At 40.7% G+C, this 27,305-nt stretch overlaps 2 protein-coding genes across 3 annotated transcripts in view; both read right to left on the minus strand.

Moving 5' to 3' along the window:
* Positions 1–2,787, minus strand: part of ror2 (receptor tyrosine kinase-like orphan receptor 2) — a 91,804-nt gene extending 89,017 nt beyond the window's left edge. The window contains exon 1 of one of the 2 annotated variants that reach the window (XM_049604009.1): positions 2,129–2,787. In XM_049604009.1, coding sequence (XP_049459966.1) covers positions 2,129–2,192 — 64 coding nt within the window. In that variant the 5' untranslated portion in view covers positions 2,193–2,787. The remainder of the gene's footprint in view (positions 1–2,128) is intronic. The other variant, XM_049604008.1, reaches the window with a different exon arrangement.
* Positions 2,788–16,900: 14,113 nt separating this feature from the next.
* Positions 16,901–27,305, minus strand: part of sptlc1 (serine palmitoyltransferase, long chain base subunit 1) — a 34,225-nt gene continuing 23,820 nt past the window's right edge. The window contains exons 11-15 of the mRNA XM_049604083.1: positions 26,950–27,046; positions 26,680–26,734; positions 22,340–22,457; positions 21,660–21,733; positions 16,901–17,680 (exon numbers count right to left, since the gene is read on the minus strand). Coding sequence (XP_049460040.1) covers positions 17,587–17,680; positions 21,660–21,733; positions 22,340–22,457; positions 26,680–26,734; positions 26,950–27,046 — 438 coding nt within the window. The 3' untranslated portion in view covers positions 16,901–17,586. The remainder of the gene's footprint in view (positions 17,681–21,659; positions 21,734–22,339; positions 22,458–26,679; positions 26,735–26,949; positions 27,047–27,305) is intronic.

Genomic DNA, 27,305 nt, shown 5'->3' on the forward strand with positions numbered 1-27,305 from the left:
TGTCTGCTGCTATGGATGACCTCAACTCAAGAATGTTACATCCTATTTTTTTCTAAAGTAATGAAAGCCAATGGCGACCTGAAAGACAGGAAAACCACCTTTAAAACACCCGCACTGTATGACATTTCTCATTGTAAAGAATTGAGATATAGAGATTTGCATGTTAGTAAATTTCACATTTATCACAATGGAAATAAATCTAGATACCGGCATGGGTGATTTTCATACATTCACACATGTGAAAACATTTTCTAAAGCACATATGAAATTTATTAATAATAATGTTTCCCAATATTCGAAAACATTCCTTGACCGTATTGCCTATCCTTTAGAGCAGGGGTCAGCAACCTTTATGAACAAAGAGCCATGTTTGACCCAAAATAATATTAAAAAAATCTGCCTGGAGCCACAAAACATATTTGAGCCTTATAATGAAGATAACACAGCATATATAGCCTAAATTAGCCCATCATCATTACTAATAGGTTTAAATCAGCATCCATTCATATGTTTTTGGCTCCTCTGCAGTAGCTATTTATTATTATTTGGTACTTTTACTTTGCAGCGTTGGCAGTGAAAGCAAATGAATTTGTCCACACACTACTAAATTTTGTAATTTGTCTCCACGACTTGCTTTTTTTTAGAATTTGTAATCCATAGCTAGTTAGGGGGACTCAAGACTGGCCACTGCTATTAAGGTTTGGCGCAATTTAGAGGAAAGGGCGCCAGGCCGTAGACGTACATTTTAGTATTCATCTTATAGGCTACGCACTTTTACCACTGGAGAATAGGGTCATTTCTTTCGGCCTACAACAATAATAAATGTCAATTAAAATGTAAATAGATAAATGAATAACTGTTATTCATCTCCATGTGATTTTTATGTCAAAGCCAAATGGAGCCACTGGAGATGAGGTAAAGAGCTGCAAGTGGCTCCGGGGCCGCAGGTTGCCTATCCCTGCCTTATAGTTTCAGTGGCTGGTCTAAAATATGAAAATGCCTACACTGGGATGTAAGTACAAGGATGCACAAAATGATGGATACAATACTCACTTATGAATATGAAATAAGTTGCCCTAAAAGGACAAGAGCTGCCCTTTTCTTTTAGAAGAACAACCTTGTCTCTTTAAAAAGTAAAGAGACCCTCTGCACTGCTTCTTCAGTACTCACTGAGATCATTATATAAAGAAATGCAGCTTGCAGAGCCAATAAGGGGAAAGGAGAGTGGAAAGGTGATAATCATTAAGTCCTCTGCGCCCCACCTCCATGCCCCTTTCACTTCATACCAAATGGTGAGTCCCAAAAGCCCGAGCTGAAAACAGGAAATCTCCACAGCTCTCACCCCCCGCAGGAAGAGTAAATGAATTAGCATGACTGACAAAGACGCGAGATTACCTCAAGCTATGCATTCACTTAACATGACAACAACACAGTGGCCTTTTGAGTGTAACACAGGCACCTTTTCTATGAAGACGTGGGGCTGCAGGGAGCACATGTCAACAAGCTGAAAGGGGACAAAGAGGGTTTAGGCGATCACATACTCTTTTAGGGGGAGAGACACCTCCTCCTCCTCCTCCCCACCACCCCCCTCTCCTGAAACCCACCACCAACATCTGCAACATTGAGATTAAATGTGAAAGAACTAAGCCAATACTATTAAACATTACAGCAAAACCTTCTTAAGTAAGCTAAATGTTTTAAAGACATAAATTACGCGAGCAGCCTTTATTAACATCATGTGTGACTGGGACGATGAGGGTATCTGACGCAGTTAGGAGGGATGGAGTCTTCGTGAAAAACAATCCTGAGCATGTTTCTGTAAATGGGATGTGAGATCTCCACACAGGACAATAGATTCAACAAAGTGTGAACTTTTAACTTAAACTACGACAAGAAAAAAATAAATCAGGAGAAAAGGCTCCATCTACCATCTCGGCGCGTAAAGGAAACACGGGAATGCCAAAAGCCCTCTTCCAAATTTCACGGCTGAGTATGTAGAAAGGTGATGCAGAATGTGGAGTAATTTGTCCACAAATCAATTTCAGTGGACTACATGTTGAGCAGTGCCTCACTTCTCACTTTAATCCGATTGTGTCTTGGAGCAGTGTTCAGTATGAAAGAGACTTACCGTCACATCTCAGACTTGGAAACAAGAAAAGCATCCAGAGCAATCTCTTGAGGAGGGAGTTCATAGCGTCACTTTTCAGATAGCAAAAATAATGCCGAGGATAATTTTATCCAGTTTAGGAGCTGGGTGTCTTCTGTTGGAACTTTTCGTCTCGTTGTTGTTGTTTTCTTGTTGGTAATTCTTGTTTTTCTTCTTCTTCAGCAGCCGGGCCCGGGGAGAATAAAGCGCACTGTCCAGGTGGCGGAGGAGTGAAACATGAAGGAGCAGGGTAGACGCGTGTTTAAAGAGGGAAACAGAACCGAGTTCACCCCGTGCAGTCCGACAGAGACGTCGAGAGCCGCGCAGGTCCTTCGGGGCTGTTGATCCCAAACTAGCTTCTCTGTCCTCGCGCTGAAACCAAGCGAGCCTGGAGAACTGGAGCTGACGCACGCGCGCATTTACACGCACACGGTAACGTTTTGTAGAGGGCCCCATCTAGAGACAGAACCAAGGTAGCTTTACAGCCAGCCCACTGCAAAACTCTGTGTCACACTAATATTTCCATCACTTATATTCTCCTATGTTGAAATGAGGCCACTTATTTTAAGCATAACTTAAGTCTAAACTGTATTATATTTAGCCTACTATTAGGGTTTATTTTCATACTCACTACAACAGGCATTGAACTGGAGACACTATAAAGTGTTAGATTAATTAATTTGCCATGTAGGGGAGACTGGGGTTAGCTGTCACATTTTTTACTCTTGCATGAATTGCTCATCATCAAAACATCTTTCAACAGTCACTCCTACATTAAAAGAAAGCTTAGGCCTTGGCTCAAATAAGCATCCCTTTTTCTTTCTTTTTTTTTTTTTTTACAGCATATTGTAACATGCCCAACTAGGGACAAGAGTTGAAACGTAGCAATAGCTATAAACTCTCTGTACAACACATCAGTCCCATACTCTGTACTGGAACTATAAATTGCATTGTCCCTATCAAATACAATGAAATAGAAAATAAAAACTTAAAAAAAAAAGTCATCAAAGGCACTGACTGTTGTCACAATGTGTGGGGTTGGTTGTTCCTCTAGTTATCAATGGGATTTCAGGAAAAAAAGATTAAACAAAACATGTGACTTTTTAGGTTTTTAAGATAGAAAAACCAAATAGGCACTGAAAAGAATAACACCACTATAATAGTACTAATTAATGCCTCTTGTGTTTAAACCACGAATTTGAACCAGGTGATTGTTTGTATTATCCTCTCTATAAGAAGTAAAATGAAGGAATTTACAGTGCTGAAAAAAGCTACCCTTTATTAAAGTCATTGTTTCATAGCAATTCATTATGAATGTAACATAAAATGAAACGGTGAGATTGGAATAGTTTAGTCTCCATCACAGCATGACCAGGAACTTTTGTTAGTCTGTTGACTTTGTTGTTTTGTTTTTGTTTTGTTTTGAATATGGAATTTTAAAACTAAAAGGGAGTCTGTTGACTTTGTTTGTATTTGGGATTTTTGTTTTGTTTTGAATATGTAATGATGGAGCGGTGAATAAGGGGTGGGAACTGAAAAGCTTGGCTTCCTCCTGCTCCTTTTCGAGCATACTTTGTTTATTGATTTGAACATTGGTTTTGTTTTTTGAGAAACTATAACACGTATGATTTATTTTATGTGTCTTTTCTTTTAGTTTCTTTTTTTAAATATGTTCGAAATAAAGAATCAATCAATCAATCAATCAACTTTTGTTAAAATGTCAAACAGCCTGGGTTGAAGTATGTAACTGTTTAAGTACAACGAGCAACTATAGCAGCATTGTGTGTGTGTGTGTGTGTATTCAAAAACACCCTAGTCAATATGGAGTATAACATGTTTGCCATGCTGACTGTCTTTCTGAACTTTTACAACCAACCCCAACCGACCTCTTGACAAACATATTAAGCTAGCCACCACATAGCTTTAGCTTGCTTGCTAAAAGCTGAAAGTTATTTCCTTTGACATTTTAATACGTATTTGATTTTTAAATGACAGGTAACCTACAACAAACTACACAATAAAAAACACAAAATATATACCGTAACATGTAGAAATATTAGAATACCTACGCACAATGACAAGAACCAACTGATCATTCATCCTAGTACTTAAGAGAGCTTTAACATCAGGCAGAGAGACCAATTCACGTTGTGTAGGCCAACTGTTTGATATCAACATAGTGTCACAGCGCCCTCTAGTATGGCTATAAAAACAACTGTGACAACTAACCCATGTGACAACCAACCCTGGTCTCCCCTACACATTACCTCTAACCCCTTCCTCTGTCAATCAGTGGTGAAAAGTAACTAAATACATTAAATTACGTATATATAAGAGTAGATATTCACTTATGGGTATGTGGGTGTACACAAATGTATATACTGGAAGAATTATGTATATTTATATTTTGTGTATTTTATATATTCATTTATTAAAAGATAAAAACAGCAGGACAAGTTGATTAAGATATGTATGTAATTTAATACAGTAAAGGCCAAAAGTTTGGACACACCTTCTCATTCAATGTGTTTTCTTTATTTTCATGACTATTTACATTGTAGATTCTCACTGAAGGCATCAAAACTATGAATGAACACATGTGGAGTTATGTACTTAACAAAAAAAGGTGAAATAACTGAAAACATGTTTTATATTCTAGTTTCTTCAAAATAGCCACCCTTTGCTCTGATTACTGCTTTGCACACTCTTGGCATTCTCTCAATGAGCTTCAAGAGGTAGTCACCTGAAATGGTTTCCACTTCACAGGTGTGCCTTATCAGGGTTAATTAGTGGAATTTCTTGCTTTATCAATGGGGTTGGGACCATCAGTTGTGTTGTGCAGAAGTCAGGTTAATACACAGCCGACAGCCCTATTGGACAACTGTTAAAATTCATATTATGGCAAGAACCAATCAGCTAACTAAAGAAAAAGGAGTGGCCATCATTTTTTTGTTAAGTACATAACTCCACATGTGTTCATTCATAGTTTTGATGCCTTCAGTGAGAATCTACAATGTAAATAGTCATGAAAATAAAGAAAACGCATTGAATGAGAAGGTGTGTCCAAACTTTTGGCCTGTACTGTATTTATATTTATTTTATGTAGTTAAAACATGATGGCTTATATCGTAAGAACATGAAAAATTTCACGTTATAATGATATAGTTTCATGTTATCTGTGTTTTGCAAATTGAAACTTTTCGCATTTTTACAATTTAAGTTATTTTAGTTTTAACGTGAAAATATGTTGGTATAATGTGAAAATATAATGCAATAATGTGAAAAACTTTTCATGTTATAACATAATACTGACCCATTATTTTTTTTTCCTGGTGTGGCAGCAATATGCTTCCATATAATTTCAATCATTTACAGTTTCAAAATAACAAAAAGGAAAAGAGCCTGAAGCACAAGTTTGGGCACCCTGCATAGTCAGTACTTAGCACTCCCCTTTGGCAAGTTTAGGGAATTTTCACCCATTCTTCTAGTTCTGTGAGATTCATGGGCTGTCCTGCATGCACTGCTCTTTTAAGATCTATCCACAGATTTTCAATGATGTTTAGGTCAAGGGACTGTGAGAGTCACGGCAAAACCTTTTAGCTTGTGCCTCTTGAGGTAGTCCATTATGAATGTCCAGGTGTGTTTAGGATCATTGTGCTGTTGTAGAAGCCATCCTCTCTTCATCTTTAGCTTTTTTACAGGTGGTGTGACGTTTGCTTCCAGAATTTGCTGGAATTTAATGAATCCATTCTTCCCTCTACCTGTGAAGTGTTCCCCATGCCACTGGCTGCAACACAAGCCCAAATCATTATCGATCCACCCTGTGTTTAACAGTTGGACAGGTGTTCTTTTTATGGAATTCTGCAACTTTTTTCTCCAAAAATACCTTTGCTCATTGCATTCAAAAAGTTATATTTTAACCTCATCAGTCCACAGGACTTGTTTCCAAAAAGCATCAGGCTTCTTTAGGTGTTCCTTTGCAAACTTCTGATGCTGAATTTTGTGGTGAGGACACAGGAAAGGTTTTCTTTTATGACTCTTCCATAAAGCTCATATTTGTGCAGGTGTTGCTACACAGCAGAACAGTGCAGCACCACTCCAGAGTCTGCTAAATCTTCCTGCAGGTTGGTTGCAGTCAAACGGGGTTTTTTAATTTGCCTTTCTAGCAAACCAATGAGCAGCTCTCTAAGGAAGTTTTCTTAGTCTTCCAGACCTCAACTTGACCTCCACAGTTCCTGTTTACTGCCATTTCTTAATCATGTTACAAACTGAGGAAACAGATACCTGTAAACACTGCTTTGTGGGCATCAGTTATTTTGGTATATAAAGTGCTAGGTAGCTGTTTGGAGGAGCCCATGGTTGCTGATTGTTGGAACAAATAAAGCTTTGAAATTAGCATCACCTGGCCTTTCATAGTGGTGACACTGAACGAGCCATAACCCTAACAAGCTAATTAAGGCCTGAGACCCTGGTAATTCAAATAAACACAAGAAGTTTGTGCTCTAAAAAAAAAAAAAATAAATAAATAAGTAAATAAATAAATAAATAAGAAGGGATCAGCACTCAGTGAATAACCTCCTAAGCCCTACGACAAACTATTATGGCAAGGCTTAACTATACAGACCAATGAGCAGTGATAACTAACATGTCTTTGGGGTCATCGGGTGGGAACCTCCTTTCACCGGTGTTTCGTCTAGTTGGTCCCACGACACCTCCAGGAGGCTAGACAGTGATCTCTGGCGTCCCAGAGACACTCCCCTAATGCCAGGTCTCACTGCTCCCCACACTAACCGAACAACCTCCTTTACCTTACCTATATTACCACAGAGGAGGTAGACCCAGGGAGGGAAGCCTTGTTAGGCTATCACACTCCCCCGCCGGGTTAGGCTGTACAGTCTACCTCCCCAAGACGAGCCCTCACAACAATGACACCTCCAGGAGGCTAGACAGTGATCTCAGCCCAAACAGAACAGCACTGCCACCTTCAACCAAACCCAGGCTCCGTTTATGCGAGCTCCAGGCAGAAGCAATGCTGATACTACCTTTACTAGCACATTCACCATACTCTATTTCACACGCTACATAGCATAACTACAATGTAAGCTAAAGTTAAAGGAGATAAATGAACTCACAGGATCAGCAAACACACTCACTTTGCAGCATGGTCTCAAACAAAATGGATTCAGATAGGCCACTCCCACACTTAAATAACCTTCCTCTTCCTGGATTTCCTCCTTACATACACATGGCTTTCTCAGCCCAAACAGCACTGCCATCTTCAACCAAACCCAGGCTCCATACATGCGAGCTCCAGGCAGAAGCAATGCTGATACTAGCTTTCCTGTCACATTCACCATACTCTATTTCACACACTACATAGCATAACTACAATATAAGCTAAAGTTAAAGGAGCTAACTGGACTTACAGGATCAGCAAGCACACTCACCTTGCCGCATGGCCTCAAACAAAATGGATTCCAATAGGCCACTCCCACACTTAAATACTTCCTCTTCCTGGATTTCTCCTGACAGGAAGTGGATCTCTCCACCTGATCTCAAGGAGTTATGTGCCCTGCTTAGTAGTTCCCCCTGCTGGCCCCCAGCTGACATTATTTCTTCTGTAATAGATAAACTGGCTGCATTTAATTGCTTCATCTGACATTTCCCTCACTGTCTTCCTCAAACTCTGTCCCCGCACTCCGAGTTCCCCCAGGAGTGAGACAGTTGATCTTGCTATGAATCCCCTACACCCCACTTCCACTGGACAAATCCTAGTCTTCCATCCTCGCTGCTCAGCTTCTGCTCCTAAGTCTGCATATCTAAGCTTTTTTCTTTCATATGCTTCTTCCACTGAGTCTTCCCAAGGAACTGTCAGCTCGATGAAATAAACTATCTGTTGACTCACTGACCACAACACTAAGTCAGGCCTCTGCCTGGTACAGACTATTTCCTGAGGAACAACAAGCTTTCCCCCTAAATCTACTTGCATTTCCCAATCACAAGCACCTTCTAGGCGGCCACACCTTTGCCTCCTCACTAACTTATCCCTTCTGTATTTCTCTCCCTCACGGACAAACTGAATTACTAAACTCCTATCCTTAACACCTTCTGAATTCACCTGTCTTCGTTTCCCTTCAATGCCTGCAGCTAAACATTTCAACACCTGATTATGTCGCCATGTATATCGGCCTTGTGACAAGCTAACTTTGCAACCTGACAAAATATGCTTTAAAGTTGCGATGCGTGAACACAATGGGCATGACGGGTCCTCATTTACCCACAGTTTTAGGTTCTGGGGGGTTGGTAAGACATCGTATGTAGCCCCTATCAGGAATCTAATACGATTCTCCTCCATACTCCACAGGTCCCTCCAACTAAGCTTCCTCTTCTCTACACTTTCCCAATTCAACCACTGTCCCTGTTTAGCCTGGGCCACTACCTTTGCACCCCTTACTATCTCTTCCTGTCTGCGTATCTGTTCTACAACCAGCTTTCTTTTATCTTTGAGGCCTGCTGTATTCCATACCGGTTTACCTGATCGAAGCCCCAGGCCTCCCCGGCCAAACTGAACATTACCTACAATCTCTGCATGTCTAAGAGCTGCCTCTGCCTCCTGAACTGCCGATCTTGGGTTCCACTTCCTCCCCTTGGTTGGATTTGGAACCACACTCCTAACTACCACATCCTTACTCCCAGCTAACAAGAGCTCTGTCCTGACCTTGGTACATTTAAATTCCTCTGTTAAACTAGTTACTGGCAGCTGAAGTATCCCTTTTCCATACAATGCAACACTATTTAGGCATCTAGGAGCGCCCAACCACTTCCTAATGTAGGAGCTAACCAACCTTTCAATTCTCTCCACAACAGTTATTGGAATTTCATAAATTGACAGTGGCCATATTAACCTAGGATATAGCCCAAATTGCAAACACCACAACTTCAACTTTCCTGGAAGTTCTGATTTATCTATTCTATCCAATCCTTCAGCCACATCTTTTCTAAATTTCACCACCTGTTCCTTATCATTCAACTCTACATTGTACAACCTACCTAAGCTCTTTACTGACTTTTCCCTAATTGTTGGGATGTCCTCGTCATCTATGACAAACTTCCTATCACTTAATTTCCCTCTACATATCGAGATGCTTCTAGATTTACTAGGCTTGATTTTCATGCTGGCCCACTTGAGGTTCTTATTTACCTTCTCTAGTAGCCTCTTTGTACATGGCATTGTTGTGGTCACCAGTGTCATGTCATCCATGTAAGCCCTAACTGGTGGAAGATGCAACCCATTCTGCCATCTCTCCCCACCTACCACCCACTTAGAAGCCCTGATGATTACTTCCATTGCCATAGTAAATGCTAACGGAGAAATTGTACACCCTGCCATGATGCCTATTTCTAGCCTCTGCCAACCTGTTGTGAAACCTGCTGTACTTAGACACAACCTAATATCCTGAAAGTATGCTTTCACTAAGTTAACAACTACCTGTGGCACTCTGAAGTAGTCAAACGCACTCCAAATGAGGCTGTGCGGAACTGAACCAAATGCATTTGCAAGATCTAAAAATACTACGTGTAGGTCCCTTTTGTTAATCTTCGCTGCCTGAATCTGGTGCCAGATCATGCTAGTATGCTCTAAACACCCTGAAAAACCTGGTATTCCTGCCTTCTGCACCATGGTATCTATTAAGCTATTCCTTTCTAAGTAACTAGCTAGTCTCTGCGCTACTACACTAAAGAAAATCTTCCCCTCCACATTCAAGAGAGAAATCATCCGGAACTGGCTAAGGTCCACAGACTCCTTCTCCTTAGGAATGAGGACACCCCCTGCCCTACGCCATGCTCTTGGTATAATTTGTTTTTCCCAAACTATTCTTAGCTGTTTCCACAAAAATTTAAGGGTATCAGGCGCACTTTTATAAACCCGGTAGGGGACTCCATTAGGCCCTGGGGCCGAAGAAGCCTTTGCACGCCTGACCACCTCCTGAACTTCCTTCCACCTAGGTGGCCTGACATCCATCTCATGCTCTATCCCTCCTAATGGAGGGATATCAGTGAAACCTACTTTCCTATTCTTCTCTAAATCTGAATATGTATTTCTCAAATTTTCTTCAACCTCTAGCCTTTCTGCTTTGAGCTGCCCTCCCTTTTCCTGGCTGAACAATCCTTTAACAAACTTTAAAGGGTCCCTGAAAAAACCTGTCCTTACATGTTCCTTCTTCCTCCTCTTTTTCCTGAGATGCTCTGCCCTTTTAAGAACTGCTAGCCTGCTTCTCAACTCCGCTTTCAACACATTAATTCCCTCCCTTTCTTCTTCTGTAGCCTTTTCCCACTGCTTTCTTAACTGTCTTCTTTCCTTGACTAACTTCTCTATTTCTCTTTGCCGCCTAGATTTACCTGACTGTACCCTCTCACTCCTCTTTCTCTCATGCACCCCAAACCTCTCTACACCATATGAATACATTATATCTCCCATCTTTTCTAACCTTTCCATTGCATTTCCTCTAAGCCTACTCAAGATTACTGACAAATCTCTATTAACTATCTCCCATTCTTTACTGTCATTTGCTCTAGGCCATCTAACTCTAACCTTTTGCTCCATGGTTCTCTCTCTGGCTAGCATACTGGCCTCAGTGTCACCTGCATCTTCTCTTACTACCCCCTCCTCCTCAGTGGCAGCGTTACTGATATCCTGCGAACTGTGGTTTTCTACCTGCCGCTGGACTTCATCCGACTGACTCGACTGACTTCTTAGGAAGTACTGATCAATGCGCTACTCTGCCCTTTCTTTGCCACACACTTCTTCTTTCCCTGATGAGTTCTGAGGCCTCTCACTGATGTTACTTTCTGCCAGCCGCAAGGACAAACCTGAAGCATCTTGTTCTCAACTGTGCTACTTTTATCCTCTACAGATGCGCTCACCTTGCCCTGACTGCTGCTAATTCTAGCACTGGTGGATAGGTCCGTGCCCCTATCCTTCACTGAGTCACAGATCCAAGTCATAGTCGTGTCCGTTCCAATGTCTGTTACCGTGTAATCCACCTGTGAGTCATCTTCCACCCCTGCTCTCGCTGACTCTTGGGGTATTTTTCCTAAGTTGGCTGTAGCTAATTTTTGGTTGTAGTAAGGCTGCTAGGCCTCACCACTGCTACCATGGGTTGCTAACCCATGCCAGCACCATTGGGGTCTTTTCCTCCTGTCAGCTGTCTTTCCAAGCGGTCACATGGTCTTTCCCTTGTTGTCAGCTGCCCTGTTCACAGCAGTCACTAGCTGGGCTAGTTCTGAATTCAAATAAACACAAGAAGTTTGTGCTCTAAAAAAAAATAAATAAATAAATAAGTAAATAAATAAATAAATAAGAAGGGATCAGCACTCAGTGAATAACCTCCTAAGCCCTACGACAAACTATTATGGCAAGGCTTAACTATACAGACCAATGAGCAGTGATAACTAACATGTCTTTGGGGTCATCGGGTGGGAACCTCCTTTCACCGGTGTTTCGTCTAGTTGGTCCCACGACACCTCCAGGAGGCTAGACAGTGATCTCTGGCGTCCCAGAGACACTCCCTAATGCCAGGTCTCACTGCTCCCCACACTAACCGAACAACCTCCTTTACCTTACCTATATTACCACAGAGGAGGTAGACCCAGGAGGAAGCCTTGTTAGGCTATCACACTCCCCCGCCGGGTTAGGCTGTACAGTCTACCTCCCCAAGACGAGCCCTCACAACAATGACACCTCCAGGAGGCTAGACAGTGATCTCAGCCCAAACAGAACAGCACTGCCACCTTCAACCAAACCCAGGCTCCGTTTATGCGAGCTCCAGGCAGAAGCAATGCTGATACTACCTTTACTAGCACATTCACCATACTCTATTTCACACGCTACATAGCATAACTACAATGTAAGCTAAAGTTAAAGGAGATAAATGAACTCACAGGATCAGCAAACACACTCACTTTGCAGCATGGTCTCAAACAAAATGGATTCAGATAGGCCACTCCACACTTAAATAACCTTCCTCTTCCTGGATTTCCTCCTTACATACACATGGCTTTCTCAGCCCAAACAGCACTGCCATCTTCAACCAAACCCAGGCTCCATACATGCGAGCTCCAGGCAGAAGCAATGCTGATACTAGCTTTCCTGTCACATTCACCATACTCTATTTCACACACTACATAGCATAACTACAATATAAGCTAAAGTTAAAGGAGCTAACTGGACTTACAGGATCAGCAAGCACACTCACCTTGCCGCATGGCCTCAAACAAAATGGATTCCAATAGGCCACTCCCACACTTAAATACTTCCTCTTCCTGGATTTCTCCTGACAGGAAGTGGATCTCTCCACCTGATCTCAAGGAGTTATGTGCCCTGCTTAGTAGTTCCCCCTGCTGGCCCCCAGCTGACATTATTTCTTCTGTAATAGATAAACTGGCTGCATTTAATTGCTTCATCTGACATTTCCCTCACTGTCTTCCTCAAACTCTGTCCCCGCACTCCGAGTTCCCCCAGGAGTAAAAGTTGTCTAAGAGCTCAAATGTCTTGGGGTGCTCAAACATTGCATGGTATATTACAAGGTAACAAATGGTGATAAAAATTTTATATTTAGAAAAAGGTATAGGCTTATCTGTATCAGGAAGCTGTCTGTTTAATTTCACTACACAAGGGTATAACAATGGAAATGGTTATAGGGTGCTGCATTTTACTAAATGTTTGACTTATAGTCAAACTATTTTCATAGTACACTTTAGTTTTTATGGGAAAGGGTTTTGAGTGAGTACTTCATGTGTTCAGGAAAAATGGGACAAAAATGCTCAAGTGGGACATTTTTCAGCCTACACACAATAAATGAAAGACCCCTGTCTGACAGGAACTTTATGTCAGCTTAACATAATTTTTTTGATGTTGTTGTTTTATGTCATATGATCATAAAAACATTGAGTACATATTTTGGAAGTCTTTTTTAATAATTTTATTGAACTATGGAAACACACTGTGGCAAGCCTAAGTTTTTCAATTGCTAGAATAGGGCAAAGAGATGAGTTCTGGACCAGGAGGTGCTTTTTATTTTACCTCAGCACAACTTTATGTTACTCTAATACACACACAGGCAGGAGGTCACTAACTGTATACAACTTAACTCATGGTGCAAAATGTCTTTTACTACAACATTAACTGTAACCTGTTAGAACCATTGTGAAATACATAAACACTAATCACTGCATAATGTGTAAAGTGAGTGATTTAAAACAGTGGTTCTCAACTGGTGAGTCACGGTCCAAAAGTGGGTCGTGGGTCCATTCTGAGTGGACCACAAGTGGCACACAAATGTTAAGATTGTAAATCAATCAATCAATCAATCAATCAATCAATCAATCAATCAATCAATCACAGTTTGCCTCACAGGGCTTTACAGCATACAACACCCCTCTGTCCTTAAGACCCTCACAGCGGATAAGGAAAAACTCCCCCAAAAAAACCTTTAATGGGCGAAAAAACAGTAGAAACCTCAGGAAGAGCAACTGAGGAGGGATCCCTCTTCCAGGACGGACAGACGTGCAATAGATGTCGTACAGAACAGATCAGCATAATAAATTAACAGTAATCCGTATGACACAATGAGACAGAGAAAGAGAGAGAGAGAGAGAGAGAGAGAGAGAGAGAGAGAGAGAGAGAGACAGAGAGAGAGAGAGAGAGAGAGACAGAGACAGAGACAGAGAGACAGATGCAGGACAGACGGTAATGACAGTAGCCTACAACAACATTAATGAAAGTAATGATATAATAATATAATTATAATTCTGGTTATTGTGGTAATATGTTGAAAGTATATATTAATATCTGATAGTATACATATGTGACAATAATCATATGCACAACCACACACGTCACACTATCCAGGCACCGCTGCGATATGAGTTAACCTGAGAGACAGTGGAGCACAAAGGCTCCGGAGAAGAAGCCGAGTTAGTGGCATCCAGAATGGCCGAGTTAGCAAGACGCAGTAACAGGACATATCAGAGAGAGAGAGAGAGAGAGAGAGAGAGAGAGAGAGAGAGAGAGAGAGAGAGACAGACAGACAGACACAGAGAGCGAGAGCGAGACAGAGACAGACACACCAATGAATACAATGCATATCCGGTACAGAGCTTAGATATTAGAGTTTAAACTGTGAGACCTTGAAGTAATGACTATGGACAAATCTGGACCCCGTAGCTGGACCAGTTAGGAGCCACTGTTTTAGAACACTTTTAAACACAGTTTTCTCCTGCGTATGGCCTTAAACACATTGTCTCACGTCATGCTGGGCAAAATTGGCTTTATAAATTTTAGTAAGATTAACTCAAAAAATTGTTGACTTAACATTAAAAAAATATAAAGCTCACAAGGGATGAGTTTCCATGTCAAGTTAACATAAAGTTTTAATATCATTTTGACAGCCTGGGCTTTTGTGTAAACTTTACATTAAATTTTGTGTCACGGGTGAATTGACATTTACAGTGTAAACCAGCATGTTTTTAGGCTCCTAGATGCCATAAAATCACAAGTTATATTACTGTGTGGCATCCTGTCATATTACAGACATTTACATTAATTTTGTCATTTAAAAACAATAAAGATTAAAAAGAAAAACAATAAAGATAATGCAGTAAGTCCATGTCAGCCACAATGTTAAGAACTGGCCATCAATGTTACACAAATGCAAGCACACACACGTCTATTGTAGACAATATGGCACCAAGGAAACAGGCAGCAAAAGAACAGGGAAAGCATGGCAGAAGAGTTGGACAATCCTTTTTTAAATAAATAGCCACAGGTTACATGAATGATTTAATAAATTAATAACTGAACTGATTACTGGATTTAACCATTAAAAGACCAACAAACATGAAAGTCCCACTTTACCTTAGCTGGTGTCCCATTTCAATGGAACATCATCAGATTGAAATCACGGTTCTTGATGTGTTTGAAGGTCTAAAGTTTCTAAATTATTTTACTTGAGAAGATACTTCCTTCTTAAAATACAGCAGAGATCCATGACAAGTTCTTAAAGTAACACTCATGATAGTCTTCATAGTTTTAGGTGGTTTTCTTGGTAATACACCAAAAAGTGTTCAGCCTAGTTAAATACATTCATTCATTCATCTTCTAACCGCTTCATCCTCTTGAGGGTCGCGGAGGGGCTGGAGCCTATCCCAGTTGACATCGGGCGAGAGGCAGGGTACACCCTGGACAGGTCGCCAGACTATCGCAGGGCTGACACATAGAGACAGACAACCATTCACGCTCACATTCATACCTACGGACAATTTAGAGTTACCAATTAACCTAGTCCCCAATCTGCATGTCCGGAGTGCCCGGAGAGAACCCACGCTGACACGGAAGGGCTCCCACGCCCGGGATCGAACCGGCAACCCTCTTGCTGTGAGGTGAGAGTGCTAACCACCACACCACCGTGCCGCCCCTAATTAAATACAGTTATGAGGTATTTATACTTCAGACTTAATGGGTTTTGTCACGTTATCCTTTAACTATACATTTCATAAGGATGTTTTTTTTTTACCTTTATTTCACTACATTTGTCAGACAGCCAGGGTCTTAGAAATGATCATTAATCCCCTTTGTTTACTTTTTCTTAATTATTCACATTTTCTCTATTTTGTGTATTAAGTTCTTTTTTTATGTTGTTCCTAAAATATGTATTATGGTGTGTTTAAGCCTTCCCATTGCCCCTAACATTCTGTTGGAGTAATAGTGCATCCTTTCCTTTTTTCTGTTCTATTTAATTATTTATCTGGATGCACAATATTGGCATTTATGTATGCAGCTCCCTATGTGTGGAATCCTTTGTAGAAGGACTTTAAGTTGCACTCATTGGTTCCTCTCGGACATTTCAAAGCTCTGTTACAGGATTTTTGTATGCAATCATCTATATGCCAATATCACAGTGTATTTTAGCTGGTCTTTGTAATCTTGTGTACTGTAGTTGCCCATGTTTTATGTTTTTCATGGTTCACTTATAGCACATATTAACTTACTTTTTGGCTGTTCTCTGTAGGAATCTCATTCGGTGTTTTATATTGCTTGTTTTAGAGCTACATATTTAGTATTTTTGTTCAATGTTGTCTGTCTGTAACCTACAGTATGCTGCTGCCTGTCTTGGCCAGGACACTCTTGAATAAGAGATTCTTACTCTCAAGAGTTTTTTGCTGGTTAAATAAAAAAATAAAATAAATACTGACAGGGGCCTTCCTGCTGCATAATGAAAATGTATAGTTAAGACACTTACAGTGCACCTCCCTGAGAATCTATCAGTACTTTTACTTAAAGCAGAACTTTGCAGATTTTACATATGGAGATCAGATTACTGGTAATGAAAAGTAACACTCAGCCTTCAATAACATGTAATGTCTTCTGTAGCTCTGGGGGAGCTTTGTCAAGTCAGAGGAACACGCAGGACAGAAAGCTGTGTTATGAACTGGAGGTGCGAGGGTTGCTGTGTCCCAAATCCATCCATCTATTGTCGTGGTATACTATTTTAGCAATTAGTGTACAAAAATGCCTAGAAAATCTTATACCAACAGGAAATACTGTATTTGTTTAAATCCAGGTCATGTTGTGGAAATACCACAATTAAAAAAAGACATCCTGTTGTGGTCTTATCGAAACATGAAATGGCTGTCAAATTGTCTTAACCCAAAGCAGATGTATGGTATTCCACAAAAACACATATACACCATAACTTAATTTATATCAGATATATTTATATTTCATTAAAGTGGTCAGAATGGAATGGGCTCAAACAACAGAGAATTAGCATCCACTAAAAAACAAAGAACAACAACAAAAAAAAAATCAAGGTGTAAAACTCAAATGTATTTGTAGTAAAACAGCTGGTGGCATATAAAATGACAACCATCATGTACAGTTCACGCACTAGTCGACTGCAAACATTTTAAATAAAACAGTGAGCACAATGGCTTCTCTTTGGTCAGCACATAAAAGCAACAAATCATTTGGTCTGTGGAGATTATGTTTAGTTCTCACTGCAGTCCTTTCTCTTTATTACTGAATGAGGGTCATTATCGTTCACAGCAGGAAGTCAACTGTCTGCAAACAGTCCTGCTGAAAGCCCACTCTTACATTCATAGCAATAAACATGTAGTACATATATCACTATGATGACACATGAGAACAAAGACAGAGACAATGAATTAAGAGACAAACAAAGTCAAGGCTAGAAGATATAAGGTGTGTTTTATCAGTAAAGTTCCTCATTACACATCAAGTGTGTGGGGCTCATAGTGGATGAGAGTGTCTGGTTAGGAGTGTCCCCCTCACAGTGATTTCCTACCCTGTCCACTGAGTGGACTTCTGCTAAAGCTCCAGTGATGTCTGCTCAGTCTCAGCACTGTCAGACAGTGCATGGTCATTTGAGGGCAGCTGCAGCTGCCTCTTGGATACAAGACACGGCCTTCTGGATGTCCTCCCCCGTCTGTTCGACAGTGACCACCACTCTGATACTGAAGACACACAGGTGGTGCAGTTAGATGTAACATAGCAGTGTCAAGGTGACACAAACGGATCCATATAAACATTCTGACACTCATTTACACAGTAATAAAGCTCACTGAACTCTATATGTTCTGTAGTGATGAAACCTTTACAACAGTTGACCTAGGTAAATCTGTGCTCTCATGATTCCCATTTATTCTTTTACCGTAGAATTAATGTATGCACTGATTTATAGACGTCTCATAATGTAAGTCTATTGAAGAAACCAGAAACTCTAAAAATTAAGCGTTTACATTGTCTTTCTCCTCTGCTCTGTGGATGCAAGCCGCAGGTCTGTGTGTTTGATTTGACTGTGTTCGACCTCTCTTTATCCTCTTAAAACAACCCAGCTGGTGACTGACATTGTAAGACAATGATGTTTTGTTGTAGAATTTAGATTGTGATGTCTCATAGCTAAAGAAATTGAAGCTGCTACTGCTGCTGAGTGTGAGCTTCGCCTCTGGGAAAGTTATGAGAGTCCATTCAGAAGCACAGACTAAATGACAGGGCTAACCATTAGCATCACATGCCTTTTCATCATCGGTTTAATGACAGAGTCTAGCCGTTTTGGTGCAGGTATGAGTTGTTGGGACTATTTAACTGCATGGTGTTGGATGTTAGTTGCTGCTGCAGCTGTGTAACTTGTGCTTACTGGGCAGATGTTAAAAGGACCATTCGGCAGAAGAATATCAGCTCTAGCTATGGCTGTAACAGAAAGTCTGCTGATCTGGCGGGGAGACAAGATGGTCCAAGATCAGACCCCTGGCACTAAAAGGATCAAATGCAGGTATTGCCTGACTGGAGATGTTTCGATACTACTTGTGTCCAAGTTATTTCGGTCAATACCTTAAAGACAGGGTCCGAAATTAAGACCCAGCAAGCGCCAAATTCGGGTAGACTTTTCGTTTGGCAAGTGAATCTCTGCAAACTATCCACCACACTGGCAGGAAAATGTTTGTACCAAAATAGTCATGTAATAATTAACTATACTCAGAGTCTCTACTGCGTAAATGGTGGCATTAAGGAGCGCACTACTCTGCTGCTTTTAAGCTGCACCTCTGCTGTTTGTCAATATGTTAACATGTACAGTTAAGTCAAGCCACAATTATAGCTGAACTAGGCCATTTAATTGGACTACCGTCCTTGTCCCAGTATACAAGCATGGGAGGGGAATCAATTTATTGACCTAAATATATCAACTCCACTACAATAGGTGGCAATATTTTATTTGGTTGACCTACTACATCACACACCAAACAATCAAGCATCATCCAGCTGTTTTGCCACTTTTTTGTACAGGTCGACATTCTGTTTTCCTCCCGTTTATGTATTTTAAAATATTTAACTCTTTCAGCTGACACAGCATAGACTGTCTCCTTGTCCATCCAAAAAGGCATGGCTCTGGATGTAGATTTCACCATGTTGTTATTGGCTTCTTCTTCTGTTATGCATTTAATGCTATTCAGCTTCCAGGTCAAAGCCTGGGCCAGAAACTGTGGAGCATGCACAGAGCACTTAGGCCAGTTTGGGTCTGACTGACTGTATACATGCAGGAGTGATTTGACTCCCAGTCACATTAACTGGGTGTGTTAGTCTGACTTTGAGAAATTAGACTTAGTACGATTTCAGTTGGAGTACCATTTTTACATGTATTTTAAAAGTGCGGTTTTAGTTTAAAGGATAGAATAGAAAGAACTTTAATGATCCCTGAAGTGAAATTCAGCAATAAATCACAATTAAACACAATAAATCAATAATGTCATGTAAATGCACTGAGTCACTCTGAAACACAGCACTGTTTCAGGTATGGAACATCTGCTGATTGGCTAAACTTGCTGCCAGTCTGCTGCAAGCTAGCTTTGTGCCCATACTGATAAATGTAATGAAATACACTGAACAAAAATATAAACACAACACTTTTGTTTTTGCTCCCATTTTTCATGAGCTGAACTCAAAGATCTAAAACATTTTCTAAACACACAAAAGACCATTTCTCACAAATACTGTTCACAAGTCTGTCTAAATCTGTGTTAGTGGACACTTCTCTTTTGCCGAGATAATCCATCCCACAGGTGTGGCATATCAAGATGCTGATTAGACAGCATGATTATTGCACAGGTATGCCTTAGGCTGGCCACAATAAAAGGCCACTCTGAAATGTTCAGTTTTGCTTTATTGGGGAGGTCTGGGGGGGGGGGGGGGGGGGTCAGAAAATCAGTCAGTATCTGGTGTGACTACCATTTGCCTCACGCAGTGCAACACATCTCCTTGGCATAGAGTTGATCAGGGTGTTGATTGTGGCCTGTGGAATGTTGGTCCACTCCCCTTCAATGGCTGTGCGAAGTTGCTGGATATTGGCAGGAACTGGAACACGCTGTCGTATATGCCGATCCAGAGCATCCCAAACATGCTCAATGGGTGACATGTCCCATGAGTATACTGGCCATGCAAGAACTGGGATGTTTTCAGCTTCCAGGAATTGTGTACAGATCCTTGCAACATGGGGCCGTGCATTATCATGCTGCAACATGAGGTGATGGTCGTGGATGAATGGCACAACAATGGGCCTCAGGATCTCGTCACGGTATCTCTGGGCATTCAAAATGCCATCCATAAAATGCACCTGCGTTCGTTGTCCGTAACATATGCCTGCCCATACCATAACCCCACCGCAATCATGGGCCATTCGATCCACAACGTTGACATCAGCAAACCGCTCACCCACACGATGCCACACAAGCTGTTTGCCATCTGCCCTGAACAGTGAAAAACGGGATTCATCCATGAAGAGAACACCTCTCCAACGTGCCAGATGCCATCGAATGTGAGCATTTGCCCACTCAAGTCGGTTACGACGACGAACTGCAGTCAGGTCGAGACCCCAATGAGGACGACGAGCGTGCAGATGAGCTTCCCTGAGACGGTTTCTTACAGTTTGTGCAGAAATTCTTTGGTTATGCAAACCGATTGTTGCAGCAGCTGTCCGGGTGGCTGGTCTCAGACGATCTTGGAGGTGAACATGCTGAATGTGGAGGTCCTGGGCTGGTGTGGTTACACGTGGTCTGCGGTTGTGAGACCGGTTGGATGTACTGCCAAACTGTCTGAAACGCCTTTGGAGACGGCTTATGGTAGAGAAATGAACATTCAATTCACGGGCAACAGCTCTGGTGGACATTCCTACAGTCAGCATGCCAATTGCACGCTCCCTCAAAACTTGTGACATCTGTAGCATTGTGCTGTGTGATAAAACTGCACATTTCAGAGTGGCCTTTTATTGTGGCCAGCCTAAGGCACACCTGTGCAATCATCATGCTGTCTAATCAGCATCTTGATATACCACACCTGCGAGGTGGGATGGATTATCTCAGCAAAGGAGAAGTGCTCACTAACACAGATTTAGACATATTTGTGAACAATATTTGAAGGAAATGGTCTTTTGTGTGTGTAAGTTCAGCTCATGAAAAATGGGAGCAAAAACAAAAGTGGTGCGTTAGGCCCAGTAGTCTAAACACAGACGATAAACTCTTTGTTACTTCCCACGTTGACAGCAGCAGTGCATTACCTTACTCACAGCCTTTTACATAAAAGAGTCAAAGTTAAATGGCTCTGGCTTCACTCATTCTGATCTTCCCTTTCACAATAAAAGCCCAGGCAAATACATTGCACCACTTCTGAGGCTGTGGTGATAAACTGTTCAATAAACTAATAAATAAATGACTTTGATTCAAAATTTTCTCTAACCTCTTCTTTAAGATGGTAAAAACTTATTATCTCAATTAAATATCCTAATATACATGTATATGTGACACAAAAGGGCAATTTATTATTTTGGCAGTAAAACACATGCTTGGCCTGTGGATTTTTTCATCTATCAGCCCCATTGGTTGGTGAGTCAAAAAGTTAATCTGAACTGCTTAAAAGTATTAACTTCACTGTAGAGTCCCTTACCTGGGAGGGGGGAGGAAACGCTCCTCTTTTTCCAGATAACGAGCAAGGGTCAGAGCCACGCGTCTTTCCAAACACTGACACAGAAAACATGAAAATTACTATGAGCTACTAAATAACAATCTCTGTCAGTGAGTGCATAGGTAAGTGTATATTAATCTGGATGTATCTGATGTCTTTCGTGTAGTTATGCTGTTGTGTATAACGTATTTATGTGAGACCCTGTACAGAGTGTGGCAAAACATTTCTTTGGGAATGGACAATACGACTCTATCTTTGTTAACACTACATTATATGCCAACTTATTAACTACAGATGTGGGAGTACTTTGGAGTATGGTTAAAAAATTTTGTAAATAAATAATTTGGAGCATAAAATAGCGGATTAAAAACAGAACATGCTAATAATTTTCCTCTGGTTTGTATCTCAATTTATAACATGAAGGACATACAAATGTGACAGTTCTTTCTTTCTCATTCTTATGAGGAGACTCATTAAAGTCAGCAAAAGACTTTTAATTTGATATTGTGACATTACATCTGGACTTCTAAGACTTCTCAACAAATATTCATCACAAGAACCTCAGTGTATATTAATTAAAATATAGGTTTTGGACTAGAAATAAAAAAACTTTAATAAAGTGTGTTGGTTTGATGTAATCAGCTGGAACAAACAGGACTTACATAATCTACAATGGCACGAAGCAGCTGCATGTCAGAGTCTCTGGAGCCTGAACTTCTCTCCAGCTGTAAGTGAAGAGCAGGGGCACACTGCACACCGACCAACTTCAGACCTGGAGTTCTGTCATATGTCGGGGTACAACATAAAATAACACTGACATACAAGGGAAAACAAGCCTGAAGCCTTGAACATTATTTCTTTGAAAACTGCCACGTCTTCTTGTCCCTGCTTACGCCCTCTGCTGGCCTGGATAAGGAGTTAGCCTGATATACAGACAGCTGCCATCTGCTTTCGAGTTCTCCTGCCAGCAATGAGCTTCACTGAGAGGCTGGAAGCTCATCTGAATATTAACCAGCCAGCAATATGTGGATTGTCCAATTCACTTTACCCACACTCTTGATTGTTGCTTTGGTAACCAAAGTAGTACAAGTGTGGTATGAGGGATATGAAGAGGAGCTGAGAGACTTTCTAGAGCAGGGGTTCTCAACCTTTTGTAACTAAAGGCCCACTTCCAATTCATTTTGGAAGGGCCAACTGAGAAATAAAACCACAAGAGTTTCACGAGACAGTGAAAAAGTATTAAATCAGAATATCCCTGTCTTTCCCCGTCTAACTTCATTCTCAACCTACATTAGAAAATGACTGTTTATAAAATAAACTCAGCAACATACCTTGAATTATGCAGAGAACGTGTTACTGATTTACCATTCTTCCTTTACTGTATATTGTAAAAAAAAATGAATGCCAAAAGTTTTGTCTTTTTCTACTACTTCATATTACTATTACTGAAGTCTGCTGCTAAATTCAGCATCATGTTTCGCTCAGAACAGTTTTTAATAAATCAGAAGTTAAAAGACTTAGAGTAAACTGTGTTGTTAATGCAGACGAGCGGAGGATTAGCTGGGGAACATCTCATTTATTCACTTTACATGGAGCAACAGTTAATACTTAATTATGTTAAATGTTTGCTGAATATGTTTGTATATCTTAATAAGTCATCAGAAATCAGAAATCATCTTTAGAAGGAGCAGATATTTACCTTAAGCTAGCAGTTAAAGTTAACAATATTTTAACAGAGCAAGACAAGCTAATTGCTAGTGTACTCGGTTGAAAAGGAACAAAAAAAAAAAAAAAACAATACTTTGAGATGCCTGTCAGAGATGGCAAAGGTATGATCACATAATCCTGTTTGAGCTGTAACAGGTGGTGTGTTCCACATTTAATTTCCCAATTGCTCTTGGAAAGAAGAATAGAGTACTGTAATGTAATGTTACCATTGGAAATCGCAGGTTTTGGTTCAATGCTGCAAGGGACCATGTGGGCTAGGAATAAGGTGGATACACAAATTAAATTTTGATCAAAGAGTTGAAAGCTTTATTGGTTCCAGTGTGTGGATGACGGATGGAATGTAGTTCTCTGCTGCTGAACTTTGACTGCTGATGAGGAAAAAGCACTTTTGGAACTAGAATTGCATTGCGGAAATTTTCTAAAGTCTACTGTTATTAGCTCAAAAAATGCTGATAACAAATAATTAACAGGCCTATTTGGTAAGTATTATGTCTGCTCAAACCATAACAGTGGAGCTGCTGTGAACCATTGACAGTCTGGAAAAATGAGTAGGAAGCCACAGGGGAACAAAGGGAGAAATTAACTGGCTGCTGCTCTTTTGTCTTGTGCTGATGTGGGGAGGAGAGATACTGTAATGCAACTTTCTAGAGCATCTTTTAATTTGCTGTAATTTTAATTAAATTTAAATGTAATTAAAGAAATGCAATTTGCAGAATTTGCACCAGCTTTTCCCAGACATTACATCGGAGACACAATCCCCCTTTACGCTGCCTCTTCAAGGCGGAACCTTCATGCTGTTTTGCCACCGTTATGCTGTTCTGTAATGGGTGGACAGCGCTGTCTCATGTTAAGGCTGGCAGTGGAGGTAGTAACAGTGTCAAAACAAGGTCCGTATGAATAGGATAGCTGGCAGGACGGGATCATGGGCAACATGGGTGTGACGTTTTGACAATGCGTTATGTGTCTTAGCCACCATGGAAGCTTTAAATATTAGCTACTGCGGGGCACTAAGTAGCTCACCTGTTAGAGCAGGCACCCGATGTGCAAAGCTACTGTACATCCTTGCTGCATGTCATCCCCTCTCTCTCTGGATTTCACACTACCACTGTCCCATCAATGAAAGGCCAAAAAAGCCTAAAAAATAATCCAAAAAAACCCCCAAAAAACAAAAACAAAAACCTAGCCTGTAGCAGTTAGCAGCTAACTCATAGAAGCGCAGCAGCTGAAAATGTTGCCAAATTGGAAAAACAACCAGCCTTACCCTCCATGCATAGGACGAGATCAGATATCTTTAGTCTAATGCCAGGTTTACACTACACGATATCAGCCCGATTATAGCCCTACCCAGTGACGTACGGTGCTGGCATGGATCGTGAATGACAGGAGTGTCGTACGCGATAATCCATCGTTTCATCTCGTGTAGTGTGTCATAGTACACGGCAACTGACGCCACATCTGGAACCCTTTGCGACGTTCTGACAGAAAGTCTAGCATGTTTGATTTTATTTTTGTCATTCATGACTGCTCCCATCACAGCCATCACTTTGACCAACAGGAGCACAGAACGATTTGCTGCCGTAGACAAGTGTATGTCAACAGCACCCCAGCCTTTTTGATATTTCCTCTAGGGACGTTAGCGCACAGGGTAAAAAGGGAAAAATGCCGGCGTGAAACAGCAAAGCCACTTTATCAACCTGGTGAGTACTGCAATTAGTATAGCATCACGCTAGCAAACAATGTTATTTCTTCATAATGGAGATGGACATAAAGTAAGAAAATTAAAAAATAGTGGCAGGGCTTTTACTCCCCACAATTGCAGAGGCTACCAGCTTAATTTGAAACAGGCTACATTATAAACGGGCCGTTATTTATTAATCCCTCTGTATTTTTTACACTTTTACTTTTTATCTGCCCCCGTTTCTCTTGATAAAGTTAATGCATTGCACCGTTTATTTCAAACTAGACTTGTTGTGGAGGATTCAGTGACTTGCATATTTGTGTACGGTACTTCAAATGTAACTCCTGCCATCTGGTGGCACTTTTTTACATTACTACAATGACATTTCATCCATTAAGATTTTACATAATGACGGATATAGGGAGCACACAAAGACACTGTTTTTAAATTCATATGCATTGAAATTCGGGAATTTGGTTAAACAGTACAAATAACATACAAAGCAAGAAATAATCAACTTCTGAGCAATATCAAAAAAATGTTTTGTTACAGGGAAGGGGGATAAAATTTAAGAGGGAAATTAAATCTAGGGGTTTAACGATCCATCGATCTGGATCGGTATTTTGATTCAATGATCAATGATCCAATCACATCGATGCAAAGCATAAACATCGATCCATATCATTATATTGAGGTTACGCCTTTATTTTGAAATTCTGTGTCACCATAAAACAGCAGCAGGCAGATGGCAAGCACCTAAGAGAGAGCCGGTGATGAGGACCGCATTATTTACTCGGTGTGGAAATTATTTGGATTTTTATTTGAAAGCACATGCTGCATGTAAACAATGCCATTACAAGATAAGACACGACAGACCTGCCTGGATGACCATCTCACTCTGCTAACTTTTCACTACAGCAACATATGCTGCTCTGTTTCAACAATGTTCGGCTGAAAAAACGTGCACACAGGCTGAAATTCAACCATATTGTTCTGTCGGAAGATGCAATGATGACCTGAACCAACACTGAGTAAGAAAAATAACAATGTTACATGTAATTTGTTAAGCTATGAGTAGAGGGAAAAAAGTCCCCTAGCCGCTAGGCTAATTTATGCAGTGTAAACATGCTTAAGCTAATAATGTGTGACTAGCTAAAAACTATTGTTTTGTCCATGAACCTCAACAGTTATTACTGAGCTGAATATGAAACTTTTGTTGAATGGTCTTGTTGGTAATCCATGTTTTATGGCTGTTGGGAGAAATTTGCCATCAGGGTTTTAAGTCAGATAGCCCTGAAGTTCAGAATGTGTAATATCGACAGATATTGTATCATTGTCTAAAGAATCAATATAATATCGTACTGTGATGAAACTAGTGATTAACACCCCTAATTGTGTTTGTACAATTTTGAAGTTTGGGGGGGGGGGGGGCGCTTTTCAAAGTAAAGATATGCATTCATTTATTCATTCATTCATTCATTCATTCAAGGATAATCTCAGATAGATAAATTCACCCACAAATAGAAGGTCTGTACCCATCCCACAGTGACAAACTGTAATCAGAGAAAAAACACACCCTAGTACAGGTGAACTTACCCCTGTAAAGCCTTGTAAACATGTTTGCACTTTTCCCTCAGGACAGTAAAAATATCTGCAAAACAGATGAAGATAGATGGATGAGTGGATACAGATCTGAAAACAGAACTGCTTCTTACTAAAACTACAATCAGCCGGAATCTGAAATAGAGAGCCCTCTCTTTAATAGCAGCTTGTCTGAAATAAAGACCTCTTTCCAGCTGAGGTAAATACATGCCCTCAGAATGGAGGGTGGAGAGAGGAGAATGTAGATGAAAACAGAGCCTGTACCTGGATCCTCCTCCATGATATTGAGAGCCTCTATGGCAGCAGCAGCAAGCATTGGAGGCAGGGAGGCAGAGAAACAGTAGCCCTGGCCCGAAAGACGCTGGAAAACACAACAGAGACTGCTCTTACATTTTAAAGGGGGATTTATACTTGTGTGGCAGACCCTACGCCGTAGCCTACGCAAGTGGCCTACACCGTGTGATCATTTATACTTGTGCAGTGGTGTGTCTATGTCACTCTGCAGTTACACATCCAAAACACTAGTCATCAGTGAAGGTTTCTGTGAAGTGCTCTAAGGTTTAGTTGATTCAAAACACACTCAAAACACACATCAAATATGGCTTAATAGAGACAATTTT

The sequence above is a fragment of the Epinephelus fuscoguttatus genome, linkage group LG18 (assembly GCF_011397635.1).
Source record: "Epinephelus fuscoguttatus linkage group LG18, E.fuscoguttatus.final_Chr_v1".
NCBI lineage: Eukaryota > Metazoa > Chordata > Actinopteri > Perciformes > Serranidae > Epinephelus > Epinephelus fuscoguttatus.